Genomic DNA, 24,863 nt, shown 5'->3' with positions numbered 1-24,863 from the left:
ATTTAGAAGTGACTTAGCTGATATCGTTTAAATTTTCTAAGAGTGTTTCAAAAGCTGAGATGTCAGGGTGGATTATCATAGTTATCTTCCTTCTACTCCCTAGATCTTATCTTGTTTTCAAAGAAGGACACCTTAGTTATCAGAACTATTGGGTTATTTTTTTTTCAGGTATTTACACAGGAGCATTGTCTTCTAGAACTTTCTCAACCTTACTTTCCTCTTCAAAATGTCAATTTACATACATAACATATATGTGTGTACACACACACACACACACACACACACACACACACACACACATCAGCATTCTAAGGAGCTCTGATTTCATTGGTGTGGATACTCCCTCTACCACTGATAGACATTACAGCTCCTCAACATCAAACTTTGGGACTTTCTGTGGCCATAAAAGAGTTGATGCTATTTTAAGTTATTGATATCTGGGGATGGGTAGGGGGGAGAGATTTTAAGAATTTCCAATGTAAGCCAGGCCCAGTTTTCTTCAAGGAAATGATTTCTTAATCAAGAGAGACAACCAAAAATTCACTGTTAAGTGTTTATTTTTTGTACATAGTGCCACTGGAGGTAAGCATTCGGAAAACTCACTCTCATCCCCAAAACACATAGACCTGCCTTCTAGCATGCTATCTTACTGTACAAAGAAAACTGGTAAAAAAAAAAAAACAAACTTCAGTTTCTTAGAGATAAAAAGGATGCCACCATTTGTGATAGCAGTTACGACATTTGTGACTCAATTTGACAGTGTTACATTGCTTTTCCATAAATGAAGAATTGGGACCACTAGGAAAGTTTCAGATCGATCTTGAAATATCTACTACAAGAAAGACATCAAGGCAAATATTGGCACCATTCCCATTTATCTTTATGAAGAAGATAAAAGGGGAACTGATCAGAGCCCACCTCTTCAGGCTCGAGGAGCTGAGGCTGTTAGTTTAATGGCTTCATTCCCTCTCATAAAATCTATTGGTAATTGGCATTAAATAGAAAATGTCTTAAATTTTCTCTGAATGATCATGTGAGGAGTCGCTCTGCAATTATTAGACCAGAAAATGAGCTTTTTACTTCTTGACTTTTGTCCAGTTTTCACCTTTATAACTATAAACCTTCAAATGAGGAGCTTTAGTCAAAGCCACTAGCAACTGTAACGGACCATACTTAAACACTCTTCTAGATGCTAAATTATCTGGAACCAGTCCTGTGTAGCCGGTGTTTGTTTGCACAGGGAAAAGGAGGTGTTTTTACTGGAGATAAGTGTCCAGTTTCCTCTTGATATTGTCGAAGGAATCTGCTCCCATGTAATCAGCCTGGCCTTGCTCCCACCGCTCTTTGCGTTCATCTGATGATACAAACGGTTGAGGTGGAGGGCTGAGGTCCCCAATGGACATATGTGACATTGCATCTGTGACTTCCTCCTAGAAGAAGGACATAATCAAGGACTCGGTCAGAGCTGGAAATCACTCTTTTAAAAAAAAAAAAGGTCTCTAAGGAATGCAGTAAATGGAAGGGAGGAGAAGCTGGGGTGAATTATCATGCAAAGAAACGAAACAGAACCAAAAAGAAAAAGGAAAAGAAACCCAGAAAAGAAACATAAAAAGCAAGAAACAACATTAAAGGTCATATGATTTTCCTAGCAAAATGAACACTGTTCTCAGTGAAAAACATCAGAAAGGCACAGGAATTAGGGTTAGGTTTAAGTTCTGCATACCTTTCTACAGAAGCCACAAGAGAAAGCCAGAGTATAGGCCAAACCCGAAAGCTGCAAACAGTTCATCAGAGAGGGTAAGATGGATAAGGGAAAGCACGTCTCATTCTACGCTCTTTATCCGCACGGGCTTGGAAAGGTGGAGAACTTAAACTAAAGGACCCCGCAGACATTCAGCTGTAATACAGAACCAGTGGCCAAGCTGCCCCACACAGGAAAGCTATACGAGTTTGGGAGCCCAAACTGACTAAACTCATGGAAGAGGGAGAAGCCCCTCCCGTTGCCCATCGGTTTGGGTTAGTTTAGTCTGCTTAATCACTACAAGCATTAGCTCCCATCGTTAGCTGACTTTGGGGCCCAGAGATCCTAAAAGGCTCTGGATGAATGTTAGAGAACAATCTTATTTATTGTTCAATGAAACCCATTTTAATCCAGCAGATATCAGCAAGGATTCTGTTTCCTAACTTCAAATTGAGACTTTAAGAGATTGTCTGGTCCACTCCTCCCATTAGAGAGAGGACATCTGGAGAAGTGACTTGTCCATGGTCACAAAATAAGAGAGCTGGGGTTTTAGACCCAACTTCTCCAAATCCTAATCTCCTAGACTCTTTGCCATGCCACCATACTTGTTTGAAGTGACTCTCTTTAGATTTCATGTTAAAATGAGAATTTTTATTAGCGATCTTCATGGAAGAAAAGGAAAGTGGCCGAGTGACATATAGTCATCATTCTTCCCTCTCAAAATAGTAGCATGAAAGAACCATTTCACCTGTAATAATTACTGACACCCCGAATTTCATTTTGGCCAATACCCTACAACTCAGTGGCCCCTTTGATCCTTGGAGATATATGTTCTAGCATCATACTGTTATAGCTGAGCCCCCTATCCTCATGGATATAGAGCTGGAATGGACTGACCAACTGCCACATGCTAAACTCTTTCCCACACATGATCTTGTACCTCACTCTTAGTTATTTTATTTATTTTTTTAAAACCCTTACCTTCGGTCTTGGAGTCAATACTGTGTATTAGCTCCAAGGCAGAAGAGCACTAAGGGCTAGGCAGTGGGGGTTAAGTGACTTGCCCAGGGTCACACAGCTAGGAAGTATCTGAGGCCAGATTTGAACCTAGGACCTCCTGTCTCTAGGCCTGGCTCTCAATTCACTGAGCCACCCGACTGCCCTCTCTTAGTTATTTTTTAATAGAGACCGAATTATTGTGTTATCCTCTAAGACTAGTTGTTTGCTCTTCCTTCCATAGTTCTTAGCCTTATTCTGCCTTCAAAGCCTACTTTTTCTACTCATAGATATGGCTGGACTTGCATCCAAGGCCACAGAGCTGCAATTATTTTACCTTTAAAATGACATTTAAAAGCAAAAAAAAAAAAAAAAAAGTTGGGCCCATGCTAAATTCTTTGGCTTTAAGAGGGCCTATTTCTAGAAGTACAGAGTTGCTGAATGAATATTAAGGCTGGAAGGAAACTTAGAGGTCATCTAGTCTAATCTCTGCATTTAACAGATTAAAAAAAAAATAACTGAGGCTTGGAACAATATAGGAAGGTTCCAGAGATGCTGCAAACTCCTTTTTTTTTTTTTTTCGAACCCTCATAACAGTAGCCAAATGAATAGCACAACGGCTACTTCTTTAAGTTTTGCCTATGACTTTTCGAACTGTAGGTTGGGAACACAGAGATGGTCAAAAGAAAGAAGGCAAGCATCAGAAGATAAGGACAGGATGATAAGTGACCGAATAATCTGTGACCACAATTCCCTCGGTCATTCTTGCTCTTCCTTACACTTCTAGCTATCATCTCACATTTCACTGGGTCTTCATCCTAGAACCTTAGAGGGAACTTAAAACTGCCTAGGGTTATTCATTAAAAAAATAATAAATGGTCTCACTTCTCTCTAAACTGGTTCCTTTCAATAGCTCCCACCTAATGGTTAGACAACATTATGGTGACCAAACAAACACCAAGGAAACATTTGCCATGTTATGTTCATGCAGCGAACTCACTGCCAACATCTTAGTCACTTATACAAATTGAAAAATGATTAGCCAAAGAATGCTTGGATTTTTGTGATTTCTAAGACTTGCAAAAGGTTAGAGCACTTGTCGTTCTGATGTGACGTTAAACGGGTGTGCTATAAAAAAAAGCTCCACCTTACTCGAGATCTATTAGAGCACTGGCCATTATAAAGTTATTATTGGTTATTATTACTGGGTATTTCTCCCACCCTGGTTTGTGTTTTCTGTTCTAGCTACACCCCCTTCTCCAGCCCACTTCTAGTCAAGGCTCCAATAAGCCAAATTTCCCCTCAGTTTTCTTTCCATCAAAACAACGTCCCTTTCCCTCTTTCATTTTGCTAGAAACGATCCATTTCTGTTAAAGCTTTTCAGATGAACCTCGCTGGCCCCAGTTGCTTCAGAATCCACCTGATGTTCTGTCCATCACATTATGGTTTGATGAGATGTACTCACTCTTTCCTGGATGAAACCACCTCTGTGTCCTGCCATTCAGACAGAACGAGGTCTACAGGCATACATTTCCCACCCGTGTTCCTTTGCCTCCTTCTTTTTGATCTTATGCATGTTTTTCCTGCCTTCCCTGTTATTCAGAAGCCAGGTCTGCTCCCTTAATTTCTCTGTTATTCAAGTACAATGACAACAGCGTGCAGGCTCAATAAGCAAACGGACCGACGGGTGACTTTCCTTACTGCAAATTTTATCATTCAATTTTGCTTCAGTTCTTAAATACTAAATTTTAATTAAATTAGGTTGTTTTCTTTTTGTTTTCCTCTCCTTCCCCCTGATTTCGAACCGGATCAGAAGCCACATTGTCACTCAAGAAAGAGAAAACAAACCCTACCGCGTTAAGGGTTGTGAAGGTGTCTTTAACAACTCCAAACTGCTGGAGCAAAGGCAGAATGCTGGTGGTGAAGATGTCCCACCACATGGTGAGGAACTGGGGGTTGACCGCCGTGGGGTCGTGAACGTCGCTCCTGACGCTTTTCGTTCTGGGGTCGTAGGTATAGTTCCACGGTTTGACTCGTCCCAGGAAATGCACGACTTTTGCATTTGCTCCAAACCTGACAAATGAACAGACACACTAGAAGTTACCGTTCTCAGGGCTGACTGGAAAACTGGCTTTTTGGCCACCAAAGGCAGTGACTTTGAGGCAGGATGTAACGAACACATCTTTTCTCTATCTCTGGGAAAATAGCGGGTTTGTCACTTGGGGGTCCTTTTTCTCAGAAGGTAAGAACGTCATGGAGTTGAGGCAATTGGATCCCAGAGCAAGTAGAATTTGGAAGGGACTTCTGGAAGAAAAGCAAAGGGCTATAGGTAGGCAGGGAATCACCACAGTCTGTTCAGTGCTCTATCCTGCTGTCATCAACATCTACCATGCCTAGAAGGAGTGCCTCTCTCTGATGAGACACCCTTGTCTGGGACAGAAAGGAGCACAAAACCAGAAAAGGGAACAAATGTTTTTTTTTCTAGAAATGATGGTCAAACCCAGGGTGGCCCACTCTTATAGGTGCCACGCTTTCAATAAACATTAATTAAATATTAATTAATTACTGTGTACTAGGGATTTGACTTCTCTGCATTCCTCTAGATCAGTGATTCCCAAAGTGGGCGCCACCGCCCCCTGGTGGGTGCTGCAGCGATCCAGGAAAGCGGTGATGGCCACAGGTGCATTTATCTTTCCTATTAATTGCTATTAAAATTTAAAAAAATTAATTTCCAGGGAGCTAAGTAATATTTTTTTCTGGAAAGAGGGCGGTAGGCCAAAAAAATTTGGGAACCACTGTGCTATATTCATATACTCCTCCCTATTTTAACTGTTCTCTCAGCTCAACTAATTTTCCAGGCTTTGTCCACCTTGAGATGCTTCCACCTCGAGGGTCTTACTTTGCTCATTATCTTTCTTTGTATTCCAAGCACTTAGCATAGCGCCTGATGCAGAACAGGACTTATTAAATGCTTGCTGACTGATGGTGAGTTCTTGGCTAGACTTCACCATGGCATGCAGGGAGATCCAGCCACGCGCGCCTCACTTCCAATTCCACTAATTTTCCAGACATTCTCCTCTCCCTTTTCCTCTTTTCTCCCTTACTCCATCCCTACCTTTAGCGGCTTTCCAGGTACCTCTAGAGTTTGTCTTTCTCTATTAGAATGTAGGCTCTTTGAGAGTAGAAATCATCTTGTTTTTTGATTTTGTATGCTCAGTGCTTAGTTAGCACAGTTGCTGGTATAGTGTTAAGTGCTTAATAAATGCTTTATCTATCTATTCATCTATCCATCCCCTCTTATCTATATCTACTCATCAACCCATATTTTTATCAATCCATCTATCAATGCAAACATCTATATATATGTATGTCTTTATCAATCCATCTATTCATCTATCATCCATTTATACCCACCTATCAATCTATCCATTTATTTAGCTATCCATCTATCAATACATCCCTTTCTCCATCCCTTCATCCATTTACGAATCTCTCTTTATAAATAATAAACAAGTAAATAAATGAATGAATGAATGAATAAATAAATAAATATCTCCTAGTTATTGGCCTCTCCGGGAAGCCCAAGAATGCCATTATCTTAATATTCTATATACTTTTTTTTTTTAATAGGCAATGGGGGGGTCAAGTGACTTGCCCAGGGTCACACAGCTGGGCAGTGTCTGAGGCCAGATTTGAACCTAGGACCTCCCATCTCTAGGCCTGGCTCTCAATCCACTGAGCTACCTGGCTGCCCCAACTCTATATACTTTTTTTAAAATGATAATTTATATTTTAATCAGCCAAATATACAAGTTTAATTTCTTGAGCATGTTTTGCCTGGGCCTTTACCAATAAATGTTTATTGTTAAACAGAAGATATGGTTAAAAATGGCATTAGACCTAGTCAGAGGGGAGGAAAGAAATGGGAAGAGAGCAGAAGAGAGGGATGGAATGAATGAGGGCCACCCCTCACTCTATATACTTTTAACAAAGCTTGGTCTGTCTCAAGTGGGATGGGGAAAGTGCTCATATGGAATATTGAGCCACCTTTAGGGAAGTCCTTGCTCTTCCATTAAATCACTGTGTGACCTTGGGCAACTCACTTAATTTCTGTGTCCCAGTTTTCTCATCTGTCTAGTGAAGGGGCACCTCTAAAGGAAGGGATTCTAAAGGATCTCTAAAGCTCTCTTCTAGCCCAAAGTGCTAATCAGGCTTTCTCTCTATTCGAATTCACTAAACGTTTCTTAAATGCTTCTAATATGCAGAGTATACAAAGACAAACATGAAACATTCCCTCCCTTAAAGGAGCTTCTAATACAACAGGGTCAAACATGTAAATAGACATTCTATACAAAATACTCCCAAAGGGATGGTAGGAAAAATACCTAATAATTGGTGGGTTCAAGAAAGGCCTTATGTAAGAGGCAGCACCTAAGATGAACTTTGAAGAGAGGAACAAAGGACTCCAAAATAATGGAGGTGAGGGAGGAGAGCATTCCAGGTAAAAGCAATGGCCCAAAGCCTGGAGATGAAATAGTATGTTGGGAGATCAACAAATGGCCCTATGAAACAGGGACGTGGCTACATGAAGGGGAAGACTGTGAAATCATCCTAGAGCAAATGTTCTTCACTTTTTCCCTTGGATCCCCCTAGCAGTCTGAAGCCTGGGAACCTCCTCCCAGAAAAAATGTTTGTTGACTATATTCCTAATTGGAGGAAATGCTAAGCTTCAGTTAAATGTTAGTAAAAAATAATTATGTGATTTCTTTTTTTTTTAATTTTAAAATTTTCTTTATTTAGAATTTTTTAATTTTAAAATTTTCTTTTATTGAGAATTTTTTCCCATGGTTCCATGATTCATCATCCCCCTCCCCTGCTTTTTCCTCCCCCCTTTCCGAGCTGCCAAATACTTCAACTGACTTATACACGTATCATTGTTCAAAAACCTTTTTCCATGTTATTCACATTTGCAATAGAGCAATTCTTTATCATCAAAGCCCCAATCATATCCCTGTCGAACCATATGATCGATCATAGGAAATAATGTAATTTCTTTTCCCTATCCAAGTTGATGGACCCCTAAAAAATCTATCCTCGGTGGCTATATCCTGGATTAGGAACTCCTGATTGAGAAAGAAGGGCCAGAATAAATCCAATTAATCAATCTCAAACAATCAAGAATTTATGAAATTGTCTACTCTGTGTCAGGTACCACTGACTGACTAAAGACCCAAAATGAAGATTCCTGCTCTCCAGAAACTTGCATTCTATTGTGGGAGACGTACAAAATAAACGCCACGTGAGTTTGGAGCATTGGGGTTGCGGCAGCTGGACGGAAATGAAAAGGCTTCCTAGAGAAGGCAACAACTGGAACAGAGCTCGCTCTTAAGTGAATGGGTCACCCCTGAATCATACAACTCATTTGAAACACATTCTAGGAAGCCCCAAATTCAATCCTGCCTCAGACACTTCCTTAGATGTAAGACTCTGGATGAGTCATTTCACCTGCACCGATCTCACTTTTTTCAACTGTAAAATGGGGATAATAACAGCACCTACCTCCCAGGGTTGTTCCAAGGATTTTTTTTTAAATGAGAATATTTGTAGAGTACTTTGTAAACCTTAAAGCAGTCCATAAATCATAGAGAGCCAGCCATATGGAGTAATGGTAGTAGTAGTGCTAGTAGTGACTCAAACTCAACAATACTTGTGGATGACTGTATTTGAGAAGGATGCAGCCAATAGGCAACTTCATCTGGCAACGTAACATTATGGTAGTCTGCCAAAGCGGGTACCCCCTGCCTATACAGACAGCCAGAGAGGTCGGGCATGAGCTCGGAGCTCCCAGGATTCTTTCAAACGATGATTTCACTGCGGTGGGACACAATGCAACGTGAGCACCAGTCTCTGATCTCTGATCCTGTATTGCTGGTTTACAAGAAAGGGGATGGCTGGGAGATGCTGCACCAGCTTGTTCTGAGAGAGATTTCTGCAGAAAGCCAATATTTTTGTGATCTAGATGTGGAATTATCTTGCATTTCTCAATGCTGAGCCCCGTGTGGTTTATTTGAAAGTGTTTTCTAGCTTGCTTTTTAGTGAGAATTCAACCTAAGTGACCTTCCTGGAGGACAGAGGAGGATGCTTAGAAGGGGGGTACTGATCCGACTTCTATTTCTTTAGAGAGGAAAATGAATCCTTCTTGGCCCCATGGGCCTATTCACACCCATTGTTCCTCTCAGAGTGCCCATGTGGGTCTTACTCATCGCAATTTGAACCCGAGTAACTGGGGGGGGGTACAGGGGAGAGATGTGAGAAAGGACCTTGATGGGGAGCTGTCCGTCAGGAAATGGGGAGAATTAAAGGGAGATGACAAATCAAGGCTTGCCTCTCTGTTGCATTTGAAGAGAAGAATAAGGTTGGCCTCTGTGTTTCCTAAAACTCTGTCTTGTTATTTTAAAGGCTTGTTTATTTCCTCATAATTTACAAATAGTAAAACCCGTTAAAGCATTGAGAAGGAACCTAAGCAGAAAAACCTAAGAGAAAAAGAAAATGCCTGAAAATCTTCTCTGGGCAGAAATGGTACTGGAGAAGAGGTAAGTGCCTCAGGGAGCGGAGAGGATGTCCTTTGTAACCATGGTGATGATTAATAAACAATCCTACCAAGTGCTCCAAGGCAGCCAAAGCCCTTTTTCTCACATGTGTCTGGTAGTTTCTAAGCCCCCACTCCAGCAAAGCCTGGATGCTCCTGCTTTCTTCTCAGCCCCTGCCTTCAAAGGTCAGTTGAAGTGCTTTTTCTTAGAAGAAATCTAGTTGGAAAATTCTGAGTGTTCTCTGACTTCCCAAGCCTAAAAGACAGACACCCGCCCCCACCCAATGTTTCTTATTTACTCACCTATTCTTATGTTGTTTGTCCCCTCCTCAAGGACATGGACTATTTCATTTTTTCTTTGTATACCCAGAGTCTAGCACAGAGTAGGGGCTTAATAAGTGCATGATGAATCCCTACTTTATAGACGAGGAAACAGGCTCATTTAAAGAAATCATACCAAAGAGGGATGATGAGATAAGCAGGAAAAAGAAAAGTGTGAGGAGCAACTAGATGGCTTAGTGCCTTGAGAGCCAGACTTGGAGATGGGTTCAAATCTGACCTCGAATACTTCCTAGCTATGTAGCCCTGGGCAAATCACTTAACTCCAGCTGCCTAGCCCTTACTGCTCTTTTGCCTTGGAACCAATACACAGTATTGATTCTAAAATGGAAGAAAATTGTTTTTTTTTTTTTTTTAAAAAGAACAACACCCATACTCAGAGGCTATAAATCCAATAAAGGTCAACACAATTTTACTAAAAGGGCAGCTAAGTGGCACAGTGGATAGAGCACTGGATCTAGAGTCAGAGAGACTCATCTTCCCAAGTTCGAATCTGGGCTCAGACGCTTACTAGCAGGGTCACCTTGAGCAAGTCATTTAACCTTATTTGCGTCAGTTTCATCATCTGTAAAATTTGCTGGAGAAGGAAATGGCAACCTGCTCCAGTATCTTTGCCAAGAAAACCTCCAGGGGGCTCACAGTCTGAAACAACTGACAACCACAACAATCACTCACTAAATCGAATAAAACATGATAAGCAATCATTTATGAAGTACCTATTGTGTGTGTCAGACAGGAACAGAAGGAAACATTTATTAAGTATCTAATATGTGCCAGGAATGTGCTTTACAAATATGCACTCATTTTGATCATTGGGACATTCCTGGGAGGTGGATGCTATTATCATCCTCATTTTACAGATAAGGAAACTGAGTCACGGGTTAAGTGACTTGCTCAAGGTCACAGAGCTATGAAGCATCTGAAGTCACTGAACTCACGTCTTCCTAACACTAGACCCCAGGTTCTCTTCACTGTATCACCTAAGCTTACTCTGAAACAGAGGCAACGATATTTTTTCTGCCCTCAAAAGGCTTACGTTCTAAGTCCCCATTCGGAAAGAGGAAGAATTTGCATCACTCTGGCAGAAGTAAAATCTTTGATTTCAGTCATTTGAGGCCAGAGGAAGGGCAGAAATGTGGATGTCATGAGATAAGAAAATTCAAGTGACCTCAGTTTAGAAGCAAGGCTAGCTAGGAAAGCTATTGACTTATCAAAGGATTTAGGAGACTCAAAAGTTGGGGGTGTCGGGGCCGGGGGAAGAATGAGAATTGGGCAGACATCACAATAGCGTTTAAATTACCCACGGCCATCCCCTCTGACTCAGTGTTAAGGATTTGTCTCAGCTTGCATGTATTTCTTAAAATAAATGTTCTAATTTTAAAACAAACGGAATCTGAAAAGGGACGTCCAGATCACAAGACAGAGCTTGAGTGGAAGCCAGTGACAATCCTGCTTAGCTTAGCTGTCCGAGTAATCCTTGAGCAACCTGGAGTCACCCAAAGAGCAGACAGAATTTAATGGATGACTCTCCTAGTTAATCACTTTAGAAGATCAGAGCTGGATTTGAATGCAGGACTGTTGGGAATTGGAAAGGAATAAGAAATAGTGGAGGAAAGAGAAAGGATTTCCATGGAATCTAGATGGTGATGGCGGGCGCCTTGGAATTCCATGCCTACCAGGATTTGTGAGCACAGGGAATATGCTTGCACATGAGATCAGGATGACCTAGAATCTCTCTGCCCCTGACTGCCAAAGCCCCGGAGTAGACAGCAGGACTCCAGACAGCCAAGCGACAGACATTCAGTGGTTAGTTGGTTGTTCCTCAGGGTCCTCAATGGACAGTTAGATTGTTTGTGTCCTCAGTTATAGGGGCAGGGTCTGGGCAGGGAGTTGCTAAGAGGAAAGCCAGGGACAGAGAAGGATTTAATGAAAGCTTTTCCCTATGCCCCAAAGTCTTTGGTCTTCATTCTGCATATCTTGTATCTGCTTATCTGTGTGCATGTTCTTCCCCCACATTTAAGTTCCTGGAGGCAGGAATTATTTTACCAGTCATTGTCATTGTCATTATATCCCCAACCCTTAGTGTAGTATCTGGTCCATGATAGATGATTGAACAACAGTGTCACAGGGGAGAATAAAGAGCAAGGGCTGTGCTCTTCTGCCTTGGAACCAATACATAGTATTGATTCCAAGACGGAAGGTAAGGGTTTAAAAAAAAAAAAAAGAGAAAGGACTGATCAGAGAGCAAGCGATTATTAAGCATCTTGCTTTACAAATACTATCTCATTTGATTGTTATAACAACCCTGGGAGGTAGATGCTATTATGAATTACTTATTTCGCAATTGAGGAAACTGAGGTATGCAGTGATTAAATGACTTGTCCAGGGTTATACAACTAGCAAAATGTCTAAGGTCAGATTTGGGCTTAGGACTTCTGATTACAGGGGAAAAGAATATTATAGAATTTATGGACATTGTAGGCATGAGACATCAGTTCAAGACCCACTTATTAGCTAAGTGACCATGAGCGAACCATTTAAATTTATTGGGCCTCAGTTTCCTTATCTGTAAAAAAAAAGGGGGGTTTAGATTTTGCCTGGGTTTTACCATAGAATCCATGACCCTTTAATCCTTTGGTACAACCGCTAGTGCCAAAGGGCAGCTAAGTGGTCCAATAGATGAAGTGCTGGGGTTGGAATCAGTAACTCATCTTCCCGAGTTCAAATCAGGCCTCAGGAACTGTAAGGATGGTGAGTAAAGAAAAGAATTTTGAGGGGACAGATGCCATTTATTACAGTACTTATTAGCTACCTGATGCTGGACAAGTCATTTAACTCTGTTGGCCTCAGTTTCCTCATTTATCAAATACGCTGGAGAAGGAAATGGCAAACCAGTCTAGTATCTTTGCCAAGAAAACCCCAAATGGGGTCTTGAAGGGTCTGAAATGGTTGAATAACAACAACAACTGAAAAGCAATTTTTTAAAAACAGGTCAAACAAGCCTTTTTAACATTTGTGCCAAATTCTATATACAAAGGGATACAGGTGAAAAAACTGCCAAGTTAGAAGCACTAATGACATAAACACATGGCAGGAGTACCATCTTTGAACCAAGGTTCAAGTTAATCAACGTGGTAAAAAGAAAACAGTGTCTTGGAATTTCCAGAATGTAAACTTCAGAAGAGTTGAGCATATACTTTTTAAAAACTCTTACCTTCTATTTTTTTTTTATGCCCTTAACTTCTGTGTATTGGCTCCTAGGTGGAAGAGTGGTAAGGGTGGGCAATGGGGGTCAAGTGACTTGCCCAGGGTCACACAGCTGGGAAGTGTCTGAGGCCAGCTTTGAACCTAGGACCTCCTGTCTCTAGGCCTGACTCCCAATCCACTGAGCTACCCAGCTGCCCCCCTTCTATCTTAATAAGAAGTCTTAAGACAGAAATGCAAGGGCTAGGCAAATGGGGTTAATAAATACATCAATATTTATTTAATTAATTTATATAATAAAAATAAAAAATAATAAATAAATGACTTGCCCAGGGTCAGAGCATGGACTTATATCTTTTTAATTCACATTGTCTTGATGATGCCACACAAACCATAAAACAATTAGAAGAATTAAAATTAACGTAAAGGACAACAGAAAGGAGCATAAGTAGACTCTGGCAGGCTGCCAGCCATGACTTGCATGAAAAAAATGATGTAAAGGTCATCGCTGGGGATGCAAATGACTAGATAAAGGTATGCTGGCAGTAGAACAAGACTGAGAACAAGAGAAGGATGGGCCAAATGGCCCATTCCTACCCCACGAGAAATTTAAAGGATACAACAAAAGTATTGTGCAGATCTTCTCTAAGGAGGATTTACAGAAAAAAAAAAAAAAACACCAAGATGAAAATCCCACAGGAGAAAAAGACACAGAGAGAGAGGGAGCTGCACAAGTGGAGGAAATGTTTTGAGTGATGCCCATCTTGATCCCATGAAGGAAACCAGGATTTCAGATCTGGATTGGGAAAGTGTGTTCCCTCACTGGTAGCTCCCTGCACGCATGAAATCACAGATCAGTACCACATATATTAAGTACCTATGTGCCAGGCATGATGCTAAACACTGGGAGAACAAAGACTAAAATGAAACGATACCCACCAACAAAGAAAAGTCACTAATTTTTGTTGCTCGGGTGAACTCTCCTCAGGCTGTTTTAAATCATCAACACCGATTACTTGTTTACTAAATTTAATTTAATTTAATTTAATTTTTAACCCATAACTTCTGTGTATTGGCTCCTAGGTGGAAGAGTGGTAAGGGTGGGCAATGGGGGTCAAGTGACTTGCCCAGGGTCACACAGCTGGGAAGTGTCTGAGGCCAGATTTGAACCTCCCATCTCTAGGCCTGACTCTCAATCCACTGAGCCACCCAGCTGCCCCATTAAATTTTATTTTTCAAACATTCTAGATTTTAATCCTATCATAGATAGTAGTATATGATTATTTTAACTGTTAACCGTGATTGTAATGTTACGGTGAGCCAGTGATCATTTGATTTTTTTTTTAATGAATAATAGAATTTGGAATCATTTTAGTCCATCTTTGTAAAATGATATTTCAAATGCTAGAATAAGTCTGAGTCATTTTCAAATGTGAACCTAAAGTTTCTTTTTGCACTGGGCTCAAGGTTTGTATGCTGGATCTCATTACTATAGTCTAGGTTGGTTTGGGCAGAGCCAGCGTGGATGTTCTGAATTATCAAGTGACATTACATTCTATACAACAGTAAACTAGAACAAGAGTTCTTAACTTTTTTTTTTTTTTGGTTGTCATAGACCAATTTTTGACAGTCTGGTGAAGCCTAATAACACTTGTGGCTTGTGCTGACATTCGTTGAAGGAAATGGTCTATTTCAGTTAGAGGTTAGTGAAAATAAAAACGTCATTTTGTTTTGCCTCATCCGAATTTATGAGCTCCGTGAAATCTATTTAAGGACACTGTGGTGCAGTTTGTGGATCTCTGGATGAAGAACTTCTGAACTAGAGAAATGATAAAGTGGTTTAAATTCTGTCTTGAACCAAGAAGGGGGAGAAAGCATTCTAGATCTGTAGTATAATAAGAGCTGGGATGCTGCCATTTACGTCCCCTAGCCTAGCTTGGAAAATAAGGACTCCTGGGTCCCCTTTGTGTTACTATCCAAAAGAAACGTTTAAGCCTTTTCTGGAATATAGACAACCTCAAGGATCCGAAAATAAACATCCAGAGGCCACGGAGAATGAAATTTCTCGGCAATACAATTTTCTAACATAAGCTGGCCCTGACTTTACCACACGGAATGTGGAAGAGCCAGAATAAACTTGTTTCACTTCCCTTGGGAGAATTACAGACAGGGGGACATGAAGGTAAGGGAATTCTCTGGGTTACAAGCAAATTATATTTTGATGGAATGAAGAAAATAACTCAGCAGGCGACCAGTTTTTCCCTGAGCCACACAACCTGTTAGAAGAGTCAAGAAGCCGGAGGGATTTTGACGTCCTATCTGTACTATTGCTCTTGTTGTTCTCAAAGATGTTATAGAAGCTCTATTGATGTATTCCTGGCTCTGTCTTCCACCGCAGAATTGTACCTATTCATTGAAAGAATGTTTCTTTAGCTATTCTATGTATTGCTTTGGGTGGTAACTAATGTCTCTACCCAGAAATAAAGTGCTACAATTGAGTAAGTGTAGACGGTGGAACCAGAGGACCTGGCTTCACATCTCATCTCCACTCCTTGCTATTTGTGTGTTGTTCAGTGTTCTTCATGGACTCATTGGGGTTTCTTGGCAATGATACTGAAATGGTTTGCCATTTCCTTCTACAACTCATTTTATAGATGAGGAAACTGAGGCAGGTGGTGTAAAGTGACTTGTTCAGGGTCCGTTTTGAACTTGGGAAGATGAGTCTTTCTGATCCCTGGTTTGGTGCTCTGGGTGCCACCTAGCTGCCTATTGGTGTGACATGGGGCAAACCCTCCTTTTCTCTAGGATTATCCTCCCGGCCATAGATCTAAAGCTGGAAGGGAGCCTCAGAAGTCATCAGCTCCCACCTCTTTATCTTACAGATGATGAAGCTGATTTGTCAAGATATCATAGGTTCGGAGGTGGAATCTGACTCCAGCGTGAAAACTCTTTTGATCAGTGAGTCTTGGTGGTCTCTGAGAACCTTCCCAGCTTTTAATATATGATCCTCTGATACATATAAGATCAATTGACTGACTTTCTATGCAAAAGGAACTTCAGAATTAAGCAAAGATAAAAGGGACAGGAGACCAGGCTGTCTGGACTCATGGGAGGACTAAAAGGATAAGATAATGTAGAATAAAGTCAGCCCAGAATTAAAAGGATGATATCTGAGCAAAGGTGCTCTGTGGACTTTGAGATACAGATTTCTTCTAGTAAATCAGGGTCCTTAGATGTATTCACTGTGGGCTCCTGTTTGAGAATTTATCGTTTGCTTACGTGCAAAAAGGAAGAGTTAAATATAATTATACGATTTTAGAGCTAGAAGGAACCTTAAAAATCATTTAGTTCACTCCCGTCATTCTGAGAGTAAAGAAATGAGATGCAGAGAAGAAGCTACTTGTACAGGGTGAAGCTGCTCACGAGTAATGGGGCAAAGCCAGGTTTGGAGCCCAGAACTTTTGACCTCAACTTCAGTTTTCTTTTCCATAAGACCACATGACTTCAAGTAGATAACAAAGGAGAGAATCAGCCAAGTTCATCAACGGTCACTCCCTCATCTGTCTTGTAGAATTAAGAAGGAAAGTGACTGGAAATCCATAATCCTGATCTGAGGGATGCTGATGAGGCTTTGTAACTGGAGATGGACGTGTTTAAGGTCAGGCAGAAGGGCAAAAGCCATAACAAGGGTGAGAGACAAAACATTTCGCACATTTTGTGCCCCAAGAAAGTCAATGTGCTGACTATTATAATGCAGGGGTTCCCAAACTTTTTTGGCCTACCGTCCCCTTTCCAGAAAAAAAATATTACTTAGTGCCCTGGAAATTATGAAACTATTTATTGAATTCAGAATAGAATGTAATACAAAAAAAGTGTGGCCATCATCACTCCCCTGGATCGCTGCAACACCCACCAGGGGGCGGTGGTGCCCACTTTGGGAATCACTGATATAATGCTTATATCTATAGTCTAGGTTGAGAATGTGTATAAGAAAATGTAGGCGGCGAGGTAGCTTAGTAGATAGAATACTGGGTCTGGAGTAAAGAAGACCTGACTTTAAATTTGACCTCAGACTCTCACTAACCGTGTGACCTTGGACAAGTCATTTAACCTCTGTGTGCCCTAATTCACTGGAGAAGGAAATGGCAACATACTTGGAGTCAGGAAGAGTCAAATACAACTGAACATTTGAACAACAACAACATGTAAGAGAAAGTCAGCCCTTTGCATGGTGGAAGCATAAATGCTGCCAAAGAAAGCCCTTCTCAAGGGAATGTGGACCTGAGATACTAGCTTAGATTAAAAGAAAAAAAAAAGAAGGCTATTCTATGCCACCATGTTTGAGGAACAATTTTGTTAGAAGTCCATATACTTTGTGTTGTTGTGTGAAAGTGGACAAAGGTGATGATGGGCTTACATTCAAGACAATAATGTCAGAATTTACCCCACTGGTTCAACACCAGTGGAACTAACTCTGAGGTACTAGTGATGGGGTCTATGCCCCTAGGGACATAATAATTATAATAACAATCAGTATTTAGCACTTATAGCGTCTTTTAAGGTTAAATAGAGTCCTTTACATATGATATCTCATTTGATCTTCACAATAGCTGGAAAATAAGTGCTGTTGTTATCATGCCCCTTTTGCAGATGAGGAAATTGAGTTAGGAGAGGAATCAACTCTGGGACCAAAATTAGAAATACAGAAGGTCTAGTCACCCCTTTTACCGGTAGGGAAACTCTTATGGCATATGGTAAATGGTGCCTTCTAGTTTTCCTAGCGGTTCTTACAGGATACTGAGCCTTTCCCTCTTTACTTTGTGTTTGGGGGCATAGAGACCAATAGATTATCATACTGGCTAACATCTTTTCTGTTCTGTTGATCTACTTCCCTATTTTTTAAACATTACAATTAGTTATAAGGATTACTGCTCCCTGGCATTGCTTGAGATCTGGTAGTGCTATGCTCCACTTTATTGTTGCTTTTTCTCACTTTTTTGGTGAAGAATCTCTTTATAAGAAACGTTACCTAGCATATTCCCAAAGTAAGTGATCAAGTGACATCAAGACTACAGCTTAATGTGGGACTAAATGTGTTTTGGTCTCTATGAAGACTTTCTGAGAACATTCACCCTCACCCCCTTACGTACACTAAGCTTGTATAAGCTTAATCGTAACCCTCTCTTGGAGCTCCCACCATCCCCACACTGAGCAAAAGCTGAGACTTAGTTTCTACTTACGCTTTAAAGGCTGGGAGGTAGGAGTATATAGAAATGCTGCTTAGGTTATAAATAAATGGCAGGTGCTTTCTGATATCTGTTGTTGCCCAACTGCTAAAGAAGGTGTTCAGCAAACCCTGGTCCCCACCTGAAAGGGAAAGTAGAAAGAATGAAAATGAATAGATTTCTGGGACAGGTTTTTAGCTACATTAAGGGAAATTCTGATTGCCCACCAATAGCATGTAATTTCATTGGGAATTAACCAACTCTGAGATGCACTTATTCAAGGAATTTAATGAAATACTTCTCTTATTCAGCCAGGGAGGTTAATAAAGATAAATTAAGAGAAAGACAACAAAATGGTTTTTCCTTTTTGGGGTGCTGTGTACAGTGTATTGACTCACCAAGAAACAACCTAGACCTCTAGAATTCCAAATGATGTAGGCAATCCATTCCTCCTGCCTCAGCTTGCTAGAATTTCTAACCCAGCCAGGAAAGACTTAGTACTAAATCACAAAACAAATATAAATGGGCCAACGCTGATCACTGGATACACAGCCAGCTCATATAAGTCTAGTATGTTTTTGGCTCTTACTTGAAGGCAGTCTGGTTCTTAATATCTTATTTAAAAAGAACAGAAAATGTGATTTTTCTCTCTGGCGGTTTTATTGTTTCACAAGATCAGATTATAGATGGAAAACATCTCAGAGATCACTTAGTCTAGCCCCCTTCATTTTACAGATGAGGAAACTGAGGTCCTAAGAAGAAAAGCAAGACTTCCTCCAGGTTATACAGGGAGCAAGTGGAAGAAGAGATAAGAAATTTGGAGCTAATCCTTTAAGTCTCCTAAAGTCTGCAAATCAAACCATAAATGCACAAACAAGGAAAACAACCTCTCAATCTCATCTAGACAGATTTTTTCCTGATTAGAAATATGACAGGTTGCAAAGGAAAGCATGTTGAGCTAGAGACAGACCATGGATCATTGTTCCCCCTACTAAAAACAAGAACAGGCAGCAGCTTGGGTCCTGGGGACAGGAAGAAAGAAGTCAGAGCAAGCAGGCTGCATGTGGGCAGTTCTTTCCCTAAAGCTTATAAACCCCAGCTTCTTTCCTAAACAAATCCAAGTTCAAACTGCTCTATCACTAGTACAGGGCTCTTCCCATGCTGGTAAAGATTCTATTAGAATTTTGACTGGGCATATAATGGGGAGGGAGGAATAAAATATAATTAAAAAAAGAAAATCAATTGGGAATTTGTTTTTCAGTTTGGATTAGAGATTTGGAGATCAGAGTTTGGAGTCTATCATCTGGGGATAACTGTCTCCATTCCCCTAATGGTAGACTACCATTAGGGTCAACAGATACCCTGAAAACACCAGAGGCATTCAGACAATGTGTTTTTTAGATGTAGTATGTATAGAAAACAGAATATTATCCACCCCTAAATCCATAGGACAAAAGAACAAATTCTAAAGATTTAGACAACTGGATGGAAATTTGTAATTCAGAGTATACAAACCAAAAAGCAAGATAAAATTTTGAAAGAAGATGGCACTAGTAAAAAAATAAGGCTAATCTAATATAATGGACTAGACTCTTGTACAAAGGACATCTGAGGCCGAAAGAAAACCTCAGAAGCTTAGAATGACACATGAACTGATGGAAAATAAAGTGAGCAGGAATCAGGAAAATAATATACATGACAACAATAAACATGGAAAGAAAAAGAAAAAAAACACACTGAATACTATGCAGTTATAAAATCCATACCTGGCCTTGAAGAAGAGATGAGAGGAGATACCACCTCTCCTTTCTTTGCAGAGATGGGAGACTATGGATAAAGGACTTGGAACTCCCTCCCTCCTCAACCTCATTTTTTTAAATTCTTTGTTATACAAGATAATTTTCTGGGTGGGGCAGAGTAGTAGGGAGAAAAAAGGAAGTGAGATGTGTTTGAAATGGTGATATAAAAACAAAAGAAAGGAATAACTTTTAAAAAAGAATTTCTGCTAAAATAAAAAATATAATTCAGAATAAGAACCCCCAAGTCCCCTTCTTAATTGTATCACAGAATCATGAAATCTTACTTAGTGTTGGAAGACCAGCCCATATCCAAAAATCTCCTGGACAACATACATGACAGGGCATGATTCTGCCTTTGATAAAGACTTTCAGAGATGGGGAGCTCACTACCTTCCAAGGCAACTCTTTCCACTTTTGGACAGCTCAAATTGTTAGGAGATTTTTTAAAACTGACAAAAACACCTAACGTAGCTTCTCACGATTGTTTCTTGTTTGTGTCTTCTCGGGCCAAATGGAATAAGCCAAATAAACCTGACAGCCCTTCTTTCAATCATGCCCCTCTTAATTTTTCTTTTTCTCTAAGCTAAACATCCTCAGTTCTTTCAACTGACCTCCACAGAGCATGATCTTGAGATCCTTGGCTATCCAGCTTTCACCAAGATTCCTTCTCTTCCAGATGCCTGCAGAAAGCATTTCCTAAGGGCTTATTATATGCTTTATTCATTCATTCATTCATATGCTAAAGTAATTCTGATATGCATACAATTCCACTAGGGTAGAGAATAAGGCAGTAGCTAATCTGGGAGCCAATTCTCTAGTACATTTAGAGGCTGCAGTTAAGTGAACACAGGGATAAGTAAGAAGAGAAGCTCAGGGAGACAGACTATTTACCTCCTCCCCACAGAGTGATGGAAGTTCTGGGAAACTAGCAACTTTTTTACAACCTTAGCACTTTTAGCCCCAAAGGGGCCATTGTTTGCTTCCCACTGACATGCTACTTAGAAGCCTCTGATTTTGTAAAATTATGAGTGATTACAGATGTTAAATGCAGATGACTATGACCTAGCTAACCTTGCTCAGATCTCAGAATCTGAGCATGATCAGAATCAGAACAGAACCAGTCAAAAGAGTTCATTTGAAACAAGTTAAAAAGGAAGACAAAGGAAGAGGAGAAAGAAACTAACAACAAATCTCAGGAGCCTCCCAATCCTTTCTCTCTAGACTTTTGGTTGTTATGCAAACCAATTTAAGTAACAGCTTCTAGGGGTTAAGTTTTTCATGAGACTCCCCTCCCTGTTTATTTAAATCCTGTCTCCTCGGTCCCTCATGGGAACCTCTGCAACCAGTGTTGTGTGGGAATATTACACTGCAATCTCCTTGACTTGGTCCAAGATCCTTTATTATTTCTTCATTTATAATTTTCTTTAATTCAGATTGAAACAGACATGTCAGTAAATATTTTGAATTCATACACGTTTCATTATTATATATTGGTCTCTTGAGTTTAAGCACATTTTCTTCTTTAATCAGTTACTTTTTAAAGGCTAGATATTGCCTTTTCTGAATCTTGTGCTGAATTAAAGCATGATTCAAAATAACACTAAAAGGAGTAGGAAAGAGAAGGGACGAGAAAGAGAGGAAGTGTAGTATAGAGAGAGGGGTCATATACTACAGAAGATAGGGAAAGAGAGAGGGAGAAGGGACAAGAGAGGGAAAAGAAGAGGGAGAGAAATTGAGTGAGAAGGAAAGAAAGAAAAGAGATAAAGAGACTAAGAGGGAAGAAAACAAAAGGGAGAAGAAGGAGAAAAGAGAGAGAGAGAGAGAATGAAGTAGGGAATCAAGAACTGACCTTGTAGCCAGGAAGTGCTGAGTTCAAGTACTCCCTTTAAGACAAATAGTGCCCCAGGCCACTCTGTTCCTAATTATCAACATGCTTTTGCTTTTATGACTGAAGCTCTAGGAATTATGCACCAGTGACCACCTATCTTTAAGTCTGGAAGCTTTATTTAATCTGACAAGCTCAGGCAGTTCTAATCCTAATCATTTTAATGCAGACAATTCCAGATAGCATAATTGCTCTGATCCTGCCAGGTCTGAGGGTGTGTCTTAGGCAGGTAGACCAGAGGGCACATGTTTTGAAAACATAGGCTGCTCTAAGAGTTTCTCATCCTTCCACTTGGCTGCTCAAATATAGTTATTAGTCATACTACAGCATAGCATCCTCGAGGTGGGAAACTAGGAACTATGGAGATACTATTGTATAGCTAGCAGCAATGGTGCTCACTTCCCAAGGCAGAAATGGAGCTGTTGGGTAATTATCTACTTTTAATTTATGTACTTTTCCAATGTGTACATCCTCTTCTAGCTGGCTGGCAGTGATTCCACAAACTGGAGGACTTGTCTCATTGACCACCTGTTTAAAAGCACCCAGCCCTGTTTCCTATCCAGATGGACTTTGGGATCCTTTTGGGGGAGGGTGTTATTTTTGCCTTCTCAAAAGAGGATGCATGGAGTAGGGTTGGGGGATTGGGAGGATGAAAGGGAGTATTTCCAGAAGTGAATGTAATGTAAAAAACAAAAGGTATCAAAAAAACGTACTCTAAAAAAAATAGATGTAATTACAAGATGATATGTTAACATATCACATGACTTATGCTAAATACCAAATCTAAGTTTAAGACTGAGTATGAATATGAAATTTGAAAACTTTCTATAATTTGTCTATTTCCTTAAAAATCTCTAGAAACAAGTCTGTAGTATCAGGCTACTTGTTTAAGATCCAACTTCAAATTCCAACTTCTCAGAGCCTCAGTTTCCTTATCTGTTACATAGGGATAATAAATATTTGCTGTGTCTACCTCATAGGGTTATTGTGGGGAAATTATTTTGCAAACCTCCAAGTGTTTTGTAAAAACAAGTTACTTTTGTTATTTCCTTATTATTTGGAGCTTCAAGAATTTGTCAGGCAAGCAGTGTGGGACAGTGGAAAGAGCACTGTTTCTGAAGTCAGAAGACCTGGTTCAAATCCCACCTTCATTTCCCTGGGAGTCAAGCTTCCTCATATACAAAAGGAGGAAACTAGACTAGATGACTTCTGAGGTCCCTTCTAAACCTAGGATCTTGTTACTGCCTGGGTGATTAAAAAGAAGTATTCATTCTTGATAGGCAGCTAAGTGAGTGGTACAGTAGACAGAATGCTGGGCTTGGAATAAGGAAGATTCATTTTCATGAATTCAAATCCAGCCTCAGACACTTACTAGCTGTGAGATCCTGGGTAAATCACTGAACTCTGTTTGCCTCAGTTTCCTCAACTATAAAATGAGCTGGAGAAGGAAATGGCAAACCAATCTAGTATCTTTGCCAAGAAAATCCCAAAATGGGGTCAGGAAGAGTCAGGCACAATCAAAAACAACTGAAAAACAACATGAATTCTTATCATTTCTCCCCAAAAAGTGCTGAGGAAAGCAGTGAACCATTGTGGCTCACCCACAAAATATTGGATGGTTTAAAACTTCAGTGGAACTTGTAGAATGTACAGTTTTTGCCTTTAGCATCTTCCAGCCTAAGTCCAGCCTGGTGGAACCAACACTAATGAAAGGCATGGGAGGGATCTGGGTCCATTTCATTACAGATCAGCAGACAAAATGTAGGAAGTTCACAGAAGATCACGCACTTAAGGGGTTACGAGATCTGGTCATTCAGAATTACTTTTTTTTGCTCAAACCGTCACATTCCTCTGTTTCATATCAATCAGCTGTTCTCTCTTCCAGGGTCCAGTTAGGAGGTCTCTGGCTCCTATTTCCCTTCTAGTAGAGTTTGTACAGTTAAATTCACTGGTATGCCATCACTTCTTGAACACTGATTCCTTTCCTCCTATGGAATAAAAATCATGGTGGGAGGGAGAGGAGAGGCAATCCCAGGACTTGTGAGGGCATTCCCAGTGTGGAAATTCTCTTCAGTAAGGCATCAGCACCGCCTCTGTAACAGACAGTCTTAGAACAGGTGTTCTTTGCCTTTTTTGTGCCACAGATCCCTTTGGAAGTCTCAGAAAGCCTGTGAGCCCCATCTCAAAATAAGGATTTTAAATGCATAAAATAAAATACAAAAGGAAACCAATTAAATGAAATGCATTTATCAAAATATTTTAAAAAGCAATTTGGCAGACCCCCGGGTAAGTTTTGCTTTAGAGAGTTATCTGCTGCCCTGAGAGACTTGGTGCCCATAATTATACACATAAGATTTGCCAAAGGTAGGACCTAAACTGGTCTTGTGACCTCTGAAGCTGGCCCATCTAGTATGCCACATTGCCTCTAATTAGGGTAATGACATTTGTATTAAATATATACATGATATATAATGCATTATGCTATACATGTGATATTTTAAATATTACACACATATTGTACATATGGCATAACTGAGTAATATTATACATGTAGCTTTCATTATATAATGAAATATATTTATTATAGTCAGAATATAATTATATAATAAATATATATGATGTGATATAAAATAAACACAATATAATTATTATATTTATAATGAATTATATCTACAGTGAATGATTATGTAATGAATCATTTTATATACATACATATGTGTGTGTATATATATATACAGATACACTGTGCAAACACATACACATATCTATATATACACCAAGCCCCTTTCAAAGCATCTTAGAAACACTGTCAACAATCAGAAAAAATTTAAAAAAAAGCTTCTCTATCAATTTAAACTCCATAGTGCTTTTTCTAGTGCTGGAGGGAAACGGATAGAGAAAGATGCCGAGCTGCCAAGGTCCTGGTTTCCAGTCCTGTGAGTCGCTCTCAAGGGCATTTGTGCGTAACCATTCAGAAGAATGTGAGGCTTTGTCCCAACTTTCTCCCTCGACTAAAGAATGTGTTTTCGTCTCCAGACACTAATTGGCCCCGACATACGGATGTGAGGTGAGCTAGTGGCTTTGT

The 24,863-nt window shown here is 40.1% G+C and overlaps 1 protein-coding gene across 2 annotated transcripts in view; it reads right to left on the bottom strand.

The window, feature by feature from the left end:
• Positions 1 to 539: 539 nt before the first annotated feature.
• The window catches only part of GYG1 (glycogenin 1), a 53,175-nt gene continuing 28,851 nt past the window's right edge, over positions 540 to 24,863 (bottom strand). The window contains exons 5-8 of one of the 2 annotated variants that reach the window (XM_044670844.1): positions 18,110 to 18,236; positions 4,591 to 4,810; positions 1,724 to 1,774; positions 540 to 1,430 (exon numbers count right to left, since the gene is read on the bottom strand). In XM_044670844.1, coding sequence (XP_044526779.1) covers positions 1,257 to 1,430; positions 1,724 to 1,774; positions 4,591 to 4,810; positions 18,110 to 18,236 — 572 coding nt within the window. In that variant the 3' untranslated portion in view covers positions 540 to 1,256. The remainder of the gene's footprint in view (positions 1,431 to 1,723; positions 1,775 to 4,590; positions 4,811 to 18,109; positions 18,237 to 24,863) is intronic. The other variant, XM_044670845.1, reaches the window with a different exon arrangement.

This window comes from Gracilinanus agilis, chromosome 3 (assembly GCF_016433145.1).
Source record: "Gracilinanus agilis isolate LMUSP501 chromosome 3, AgileGrace, whole genome shotgun sequence".
Classification (NCBI taxonomy): domain Eukaryota; kingdom Metazoa; phylum Chordata; class Mammalia; order Didelphimorphia; family Didelphidae; genus Gracilinanus; species Gracilinanus agilis.
The sequence above is the reverse complement of the archived record's forward strand: the minus strand, read 5'-3'. Positions and strand labels throughout refer to the sequence as shown.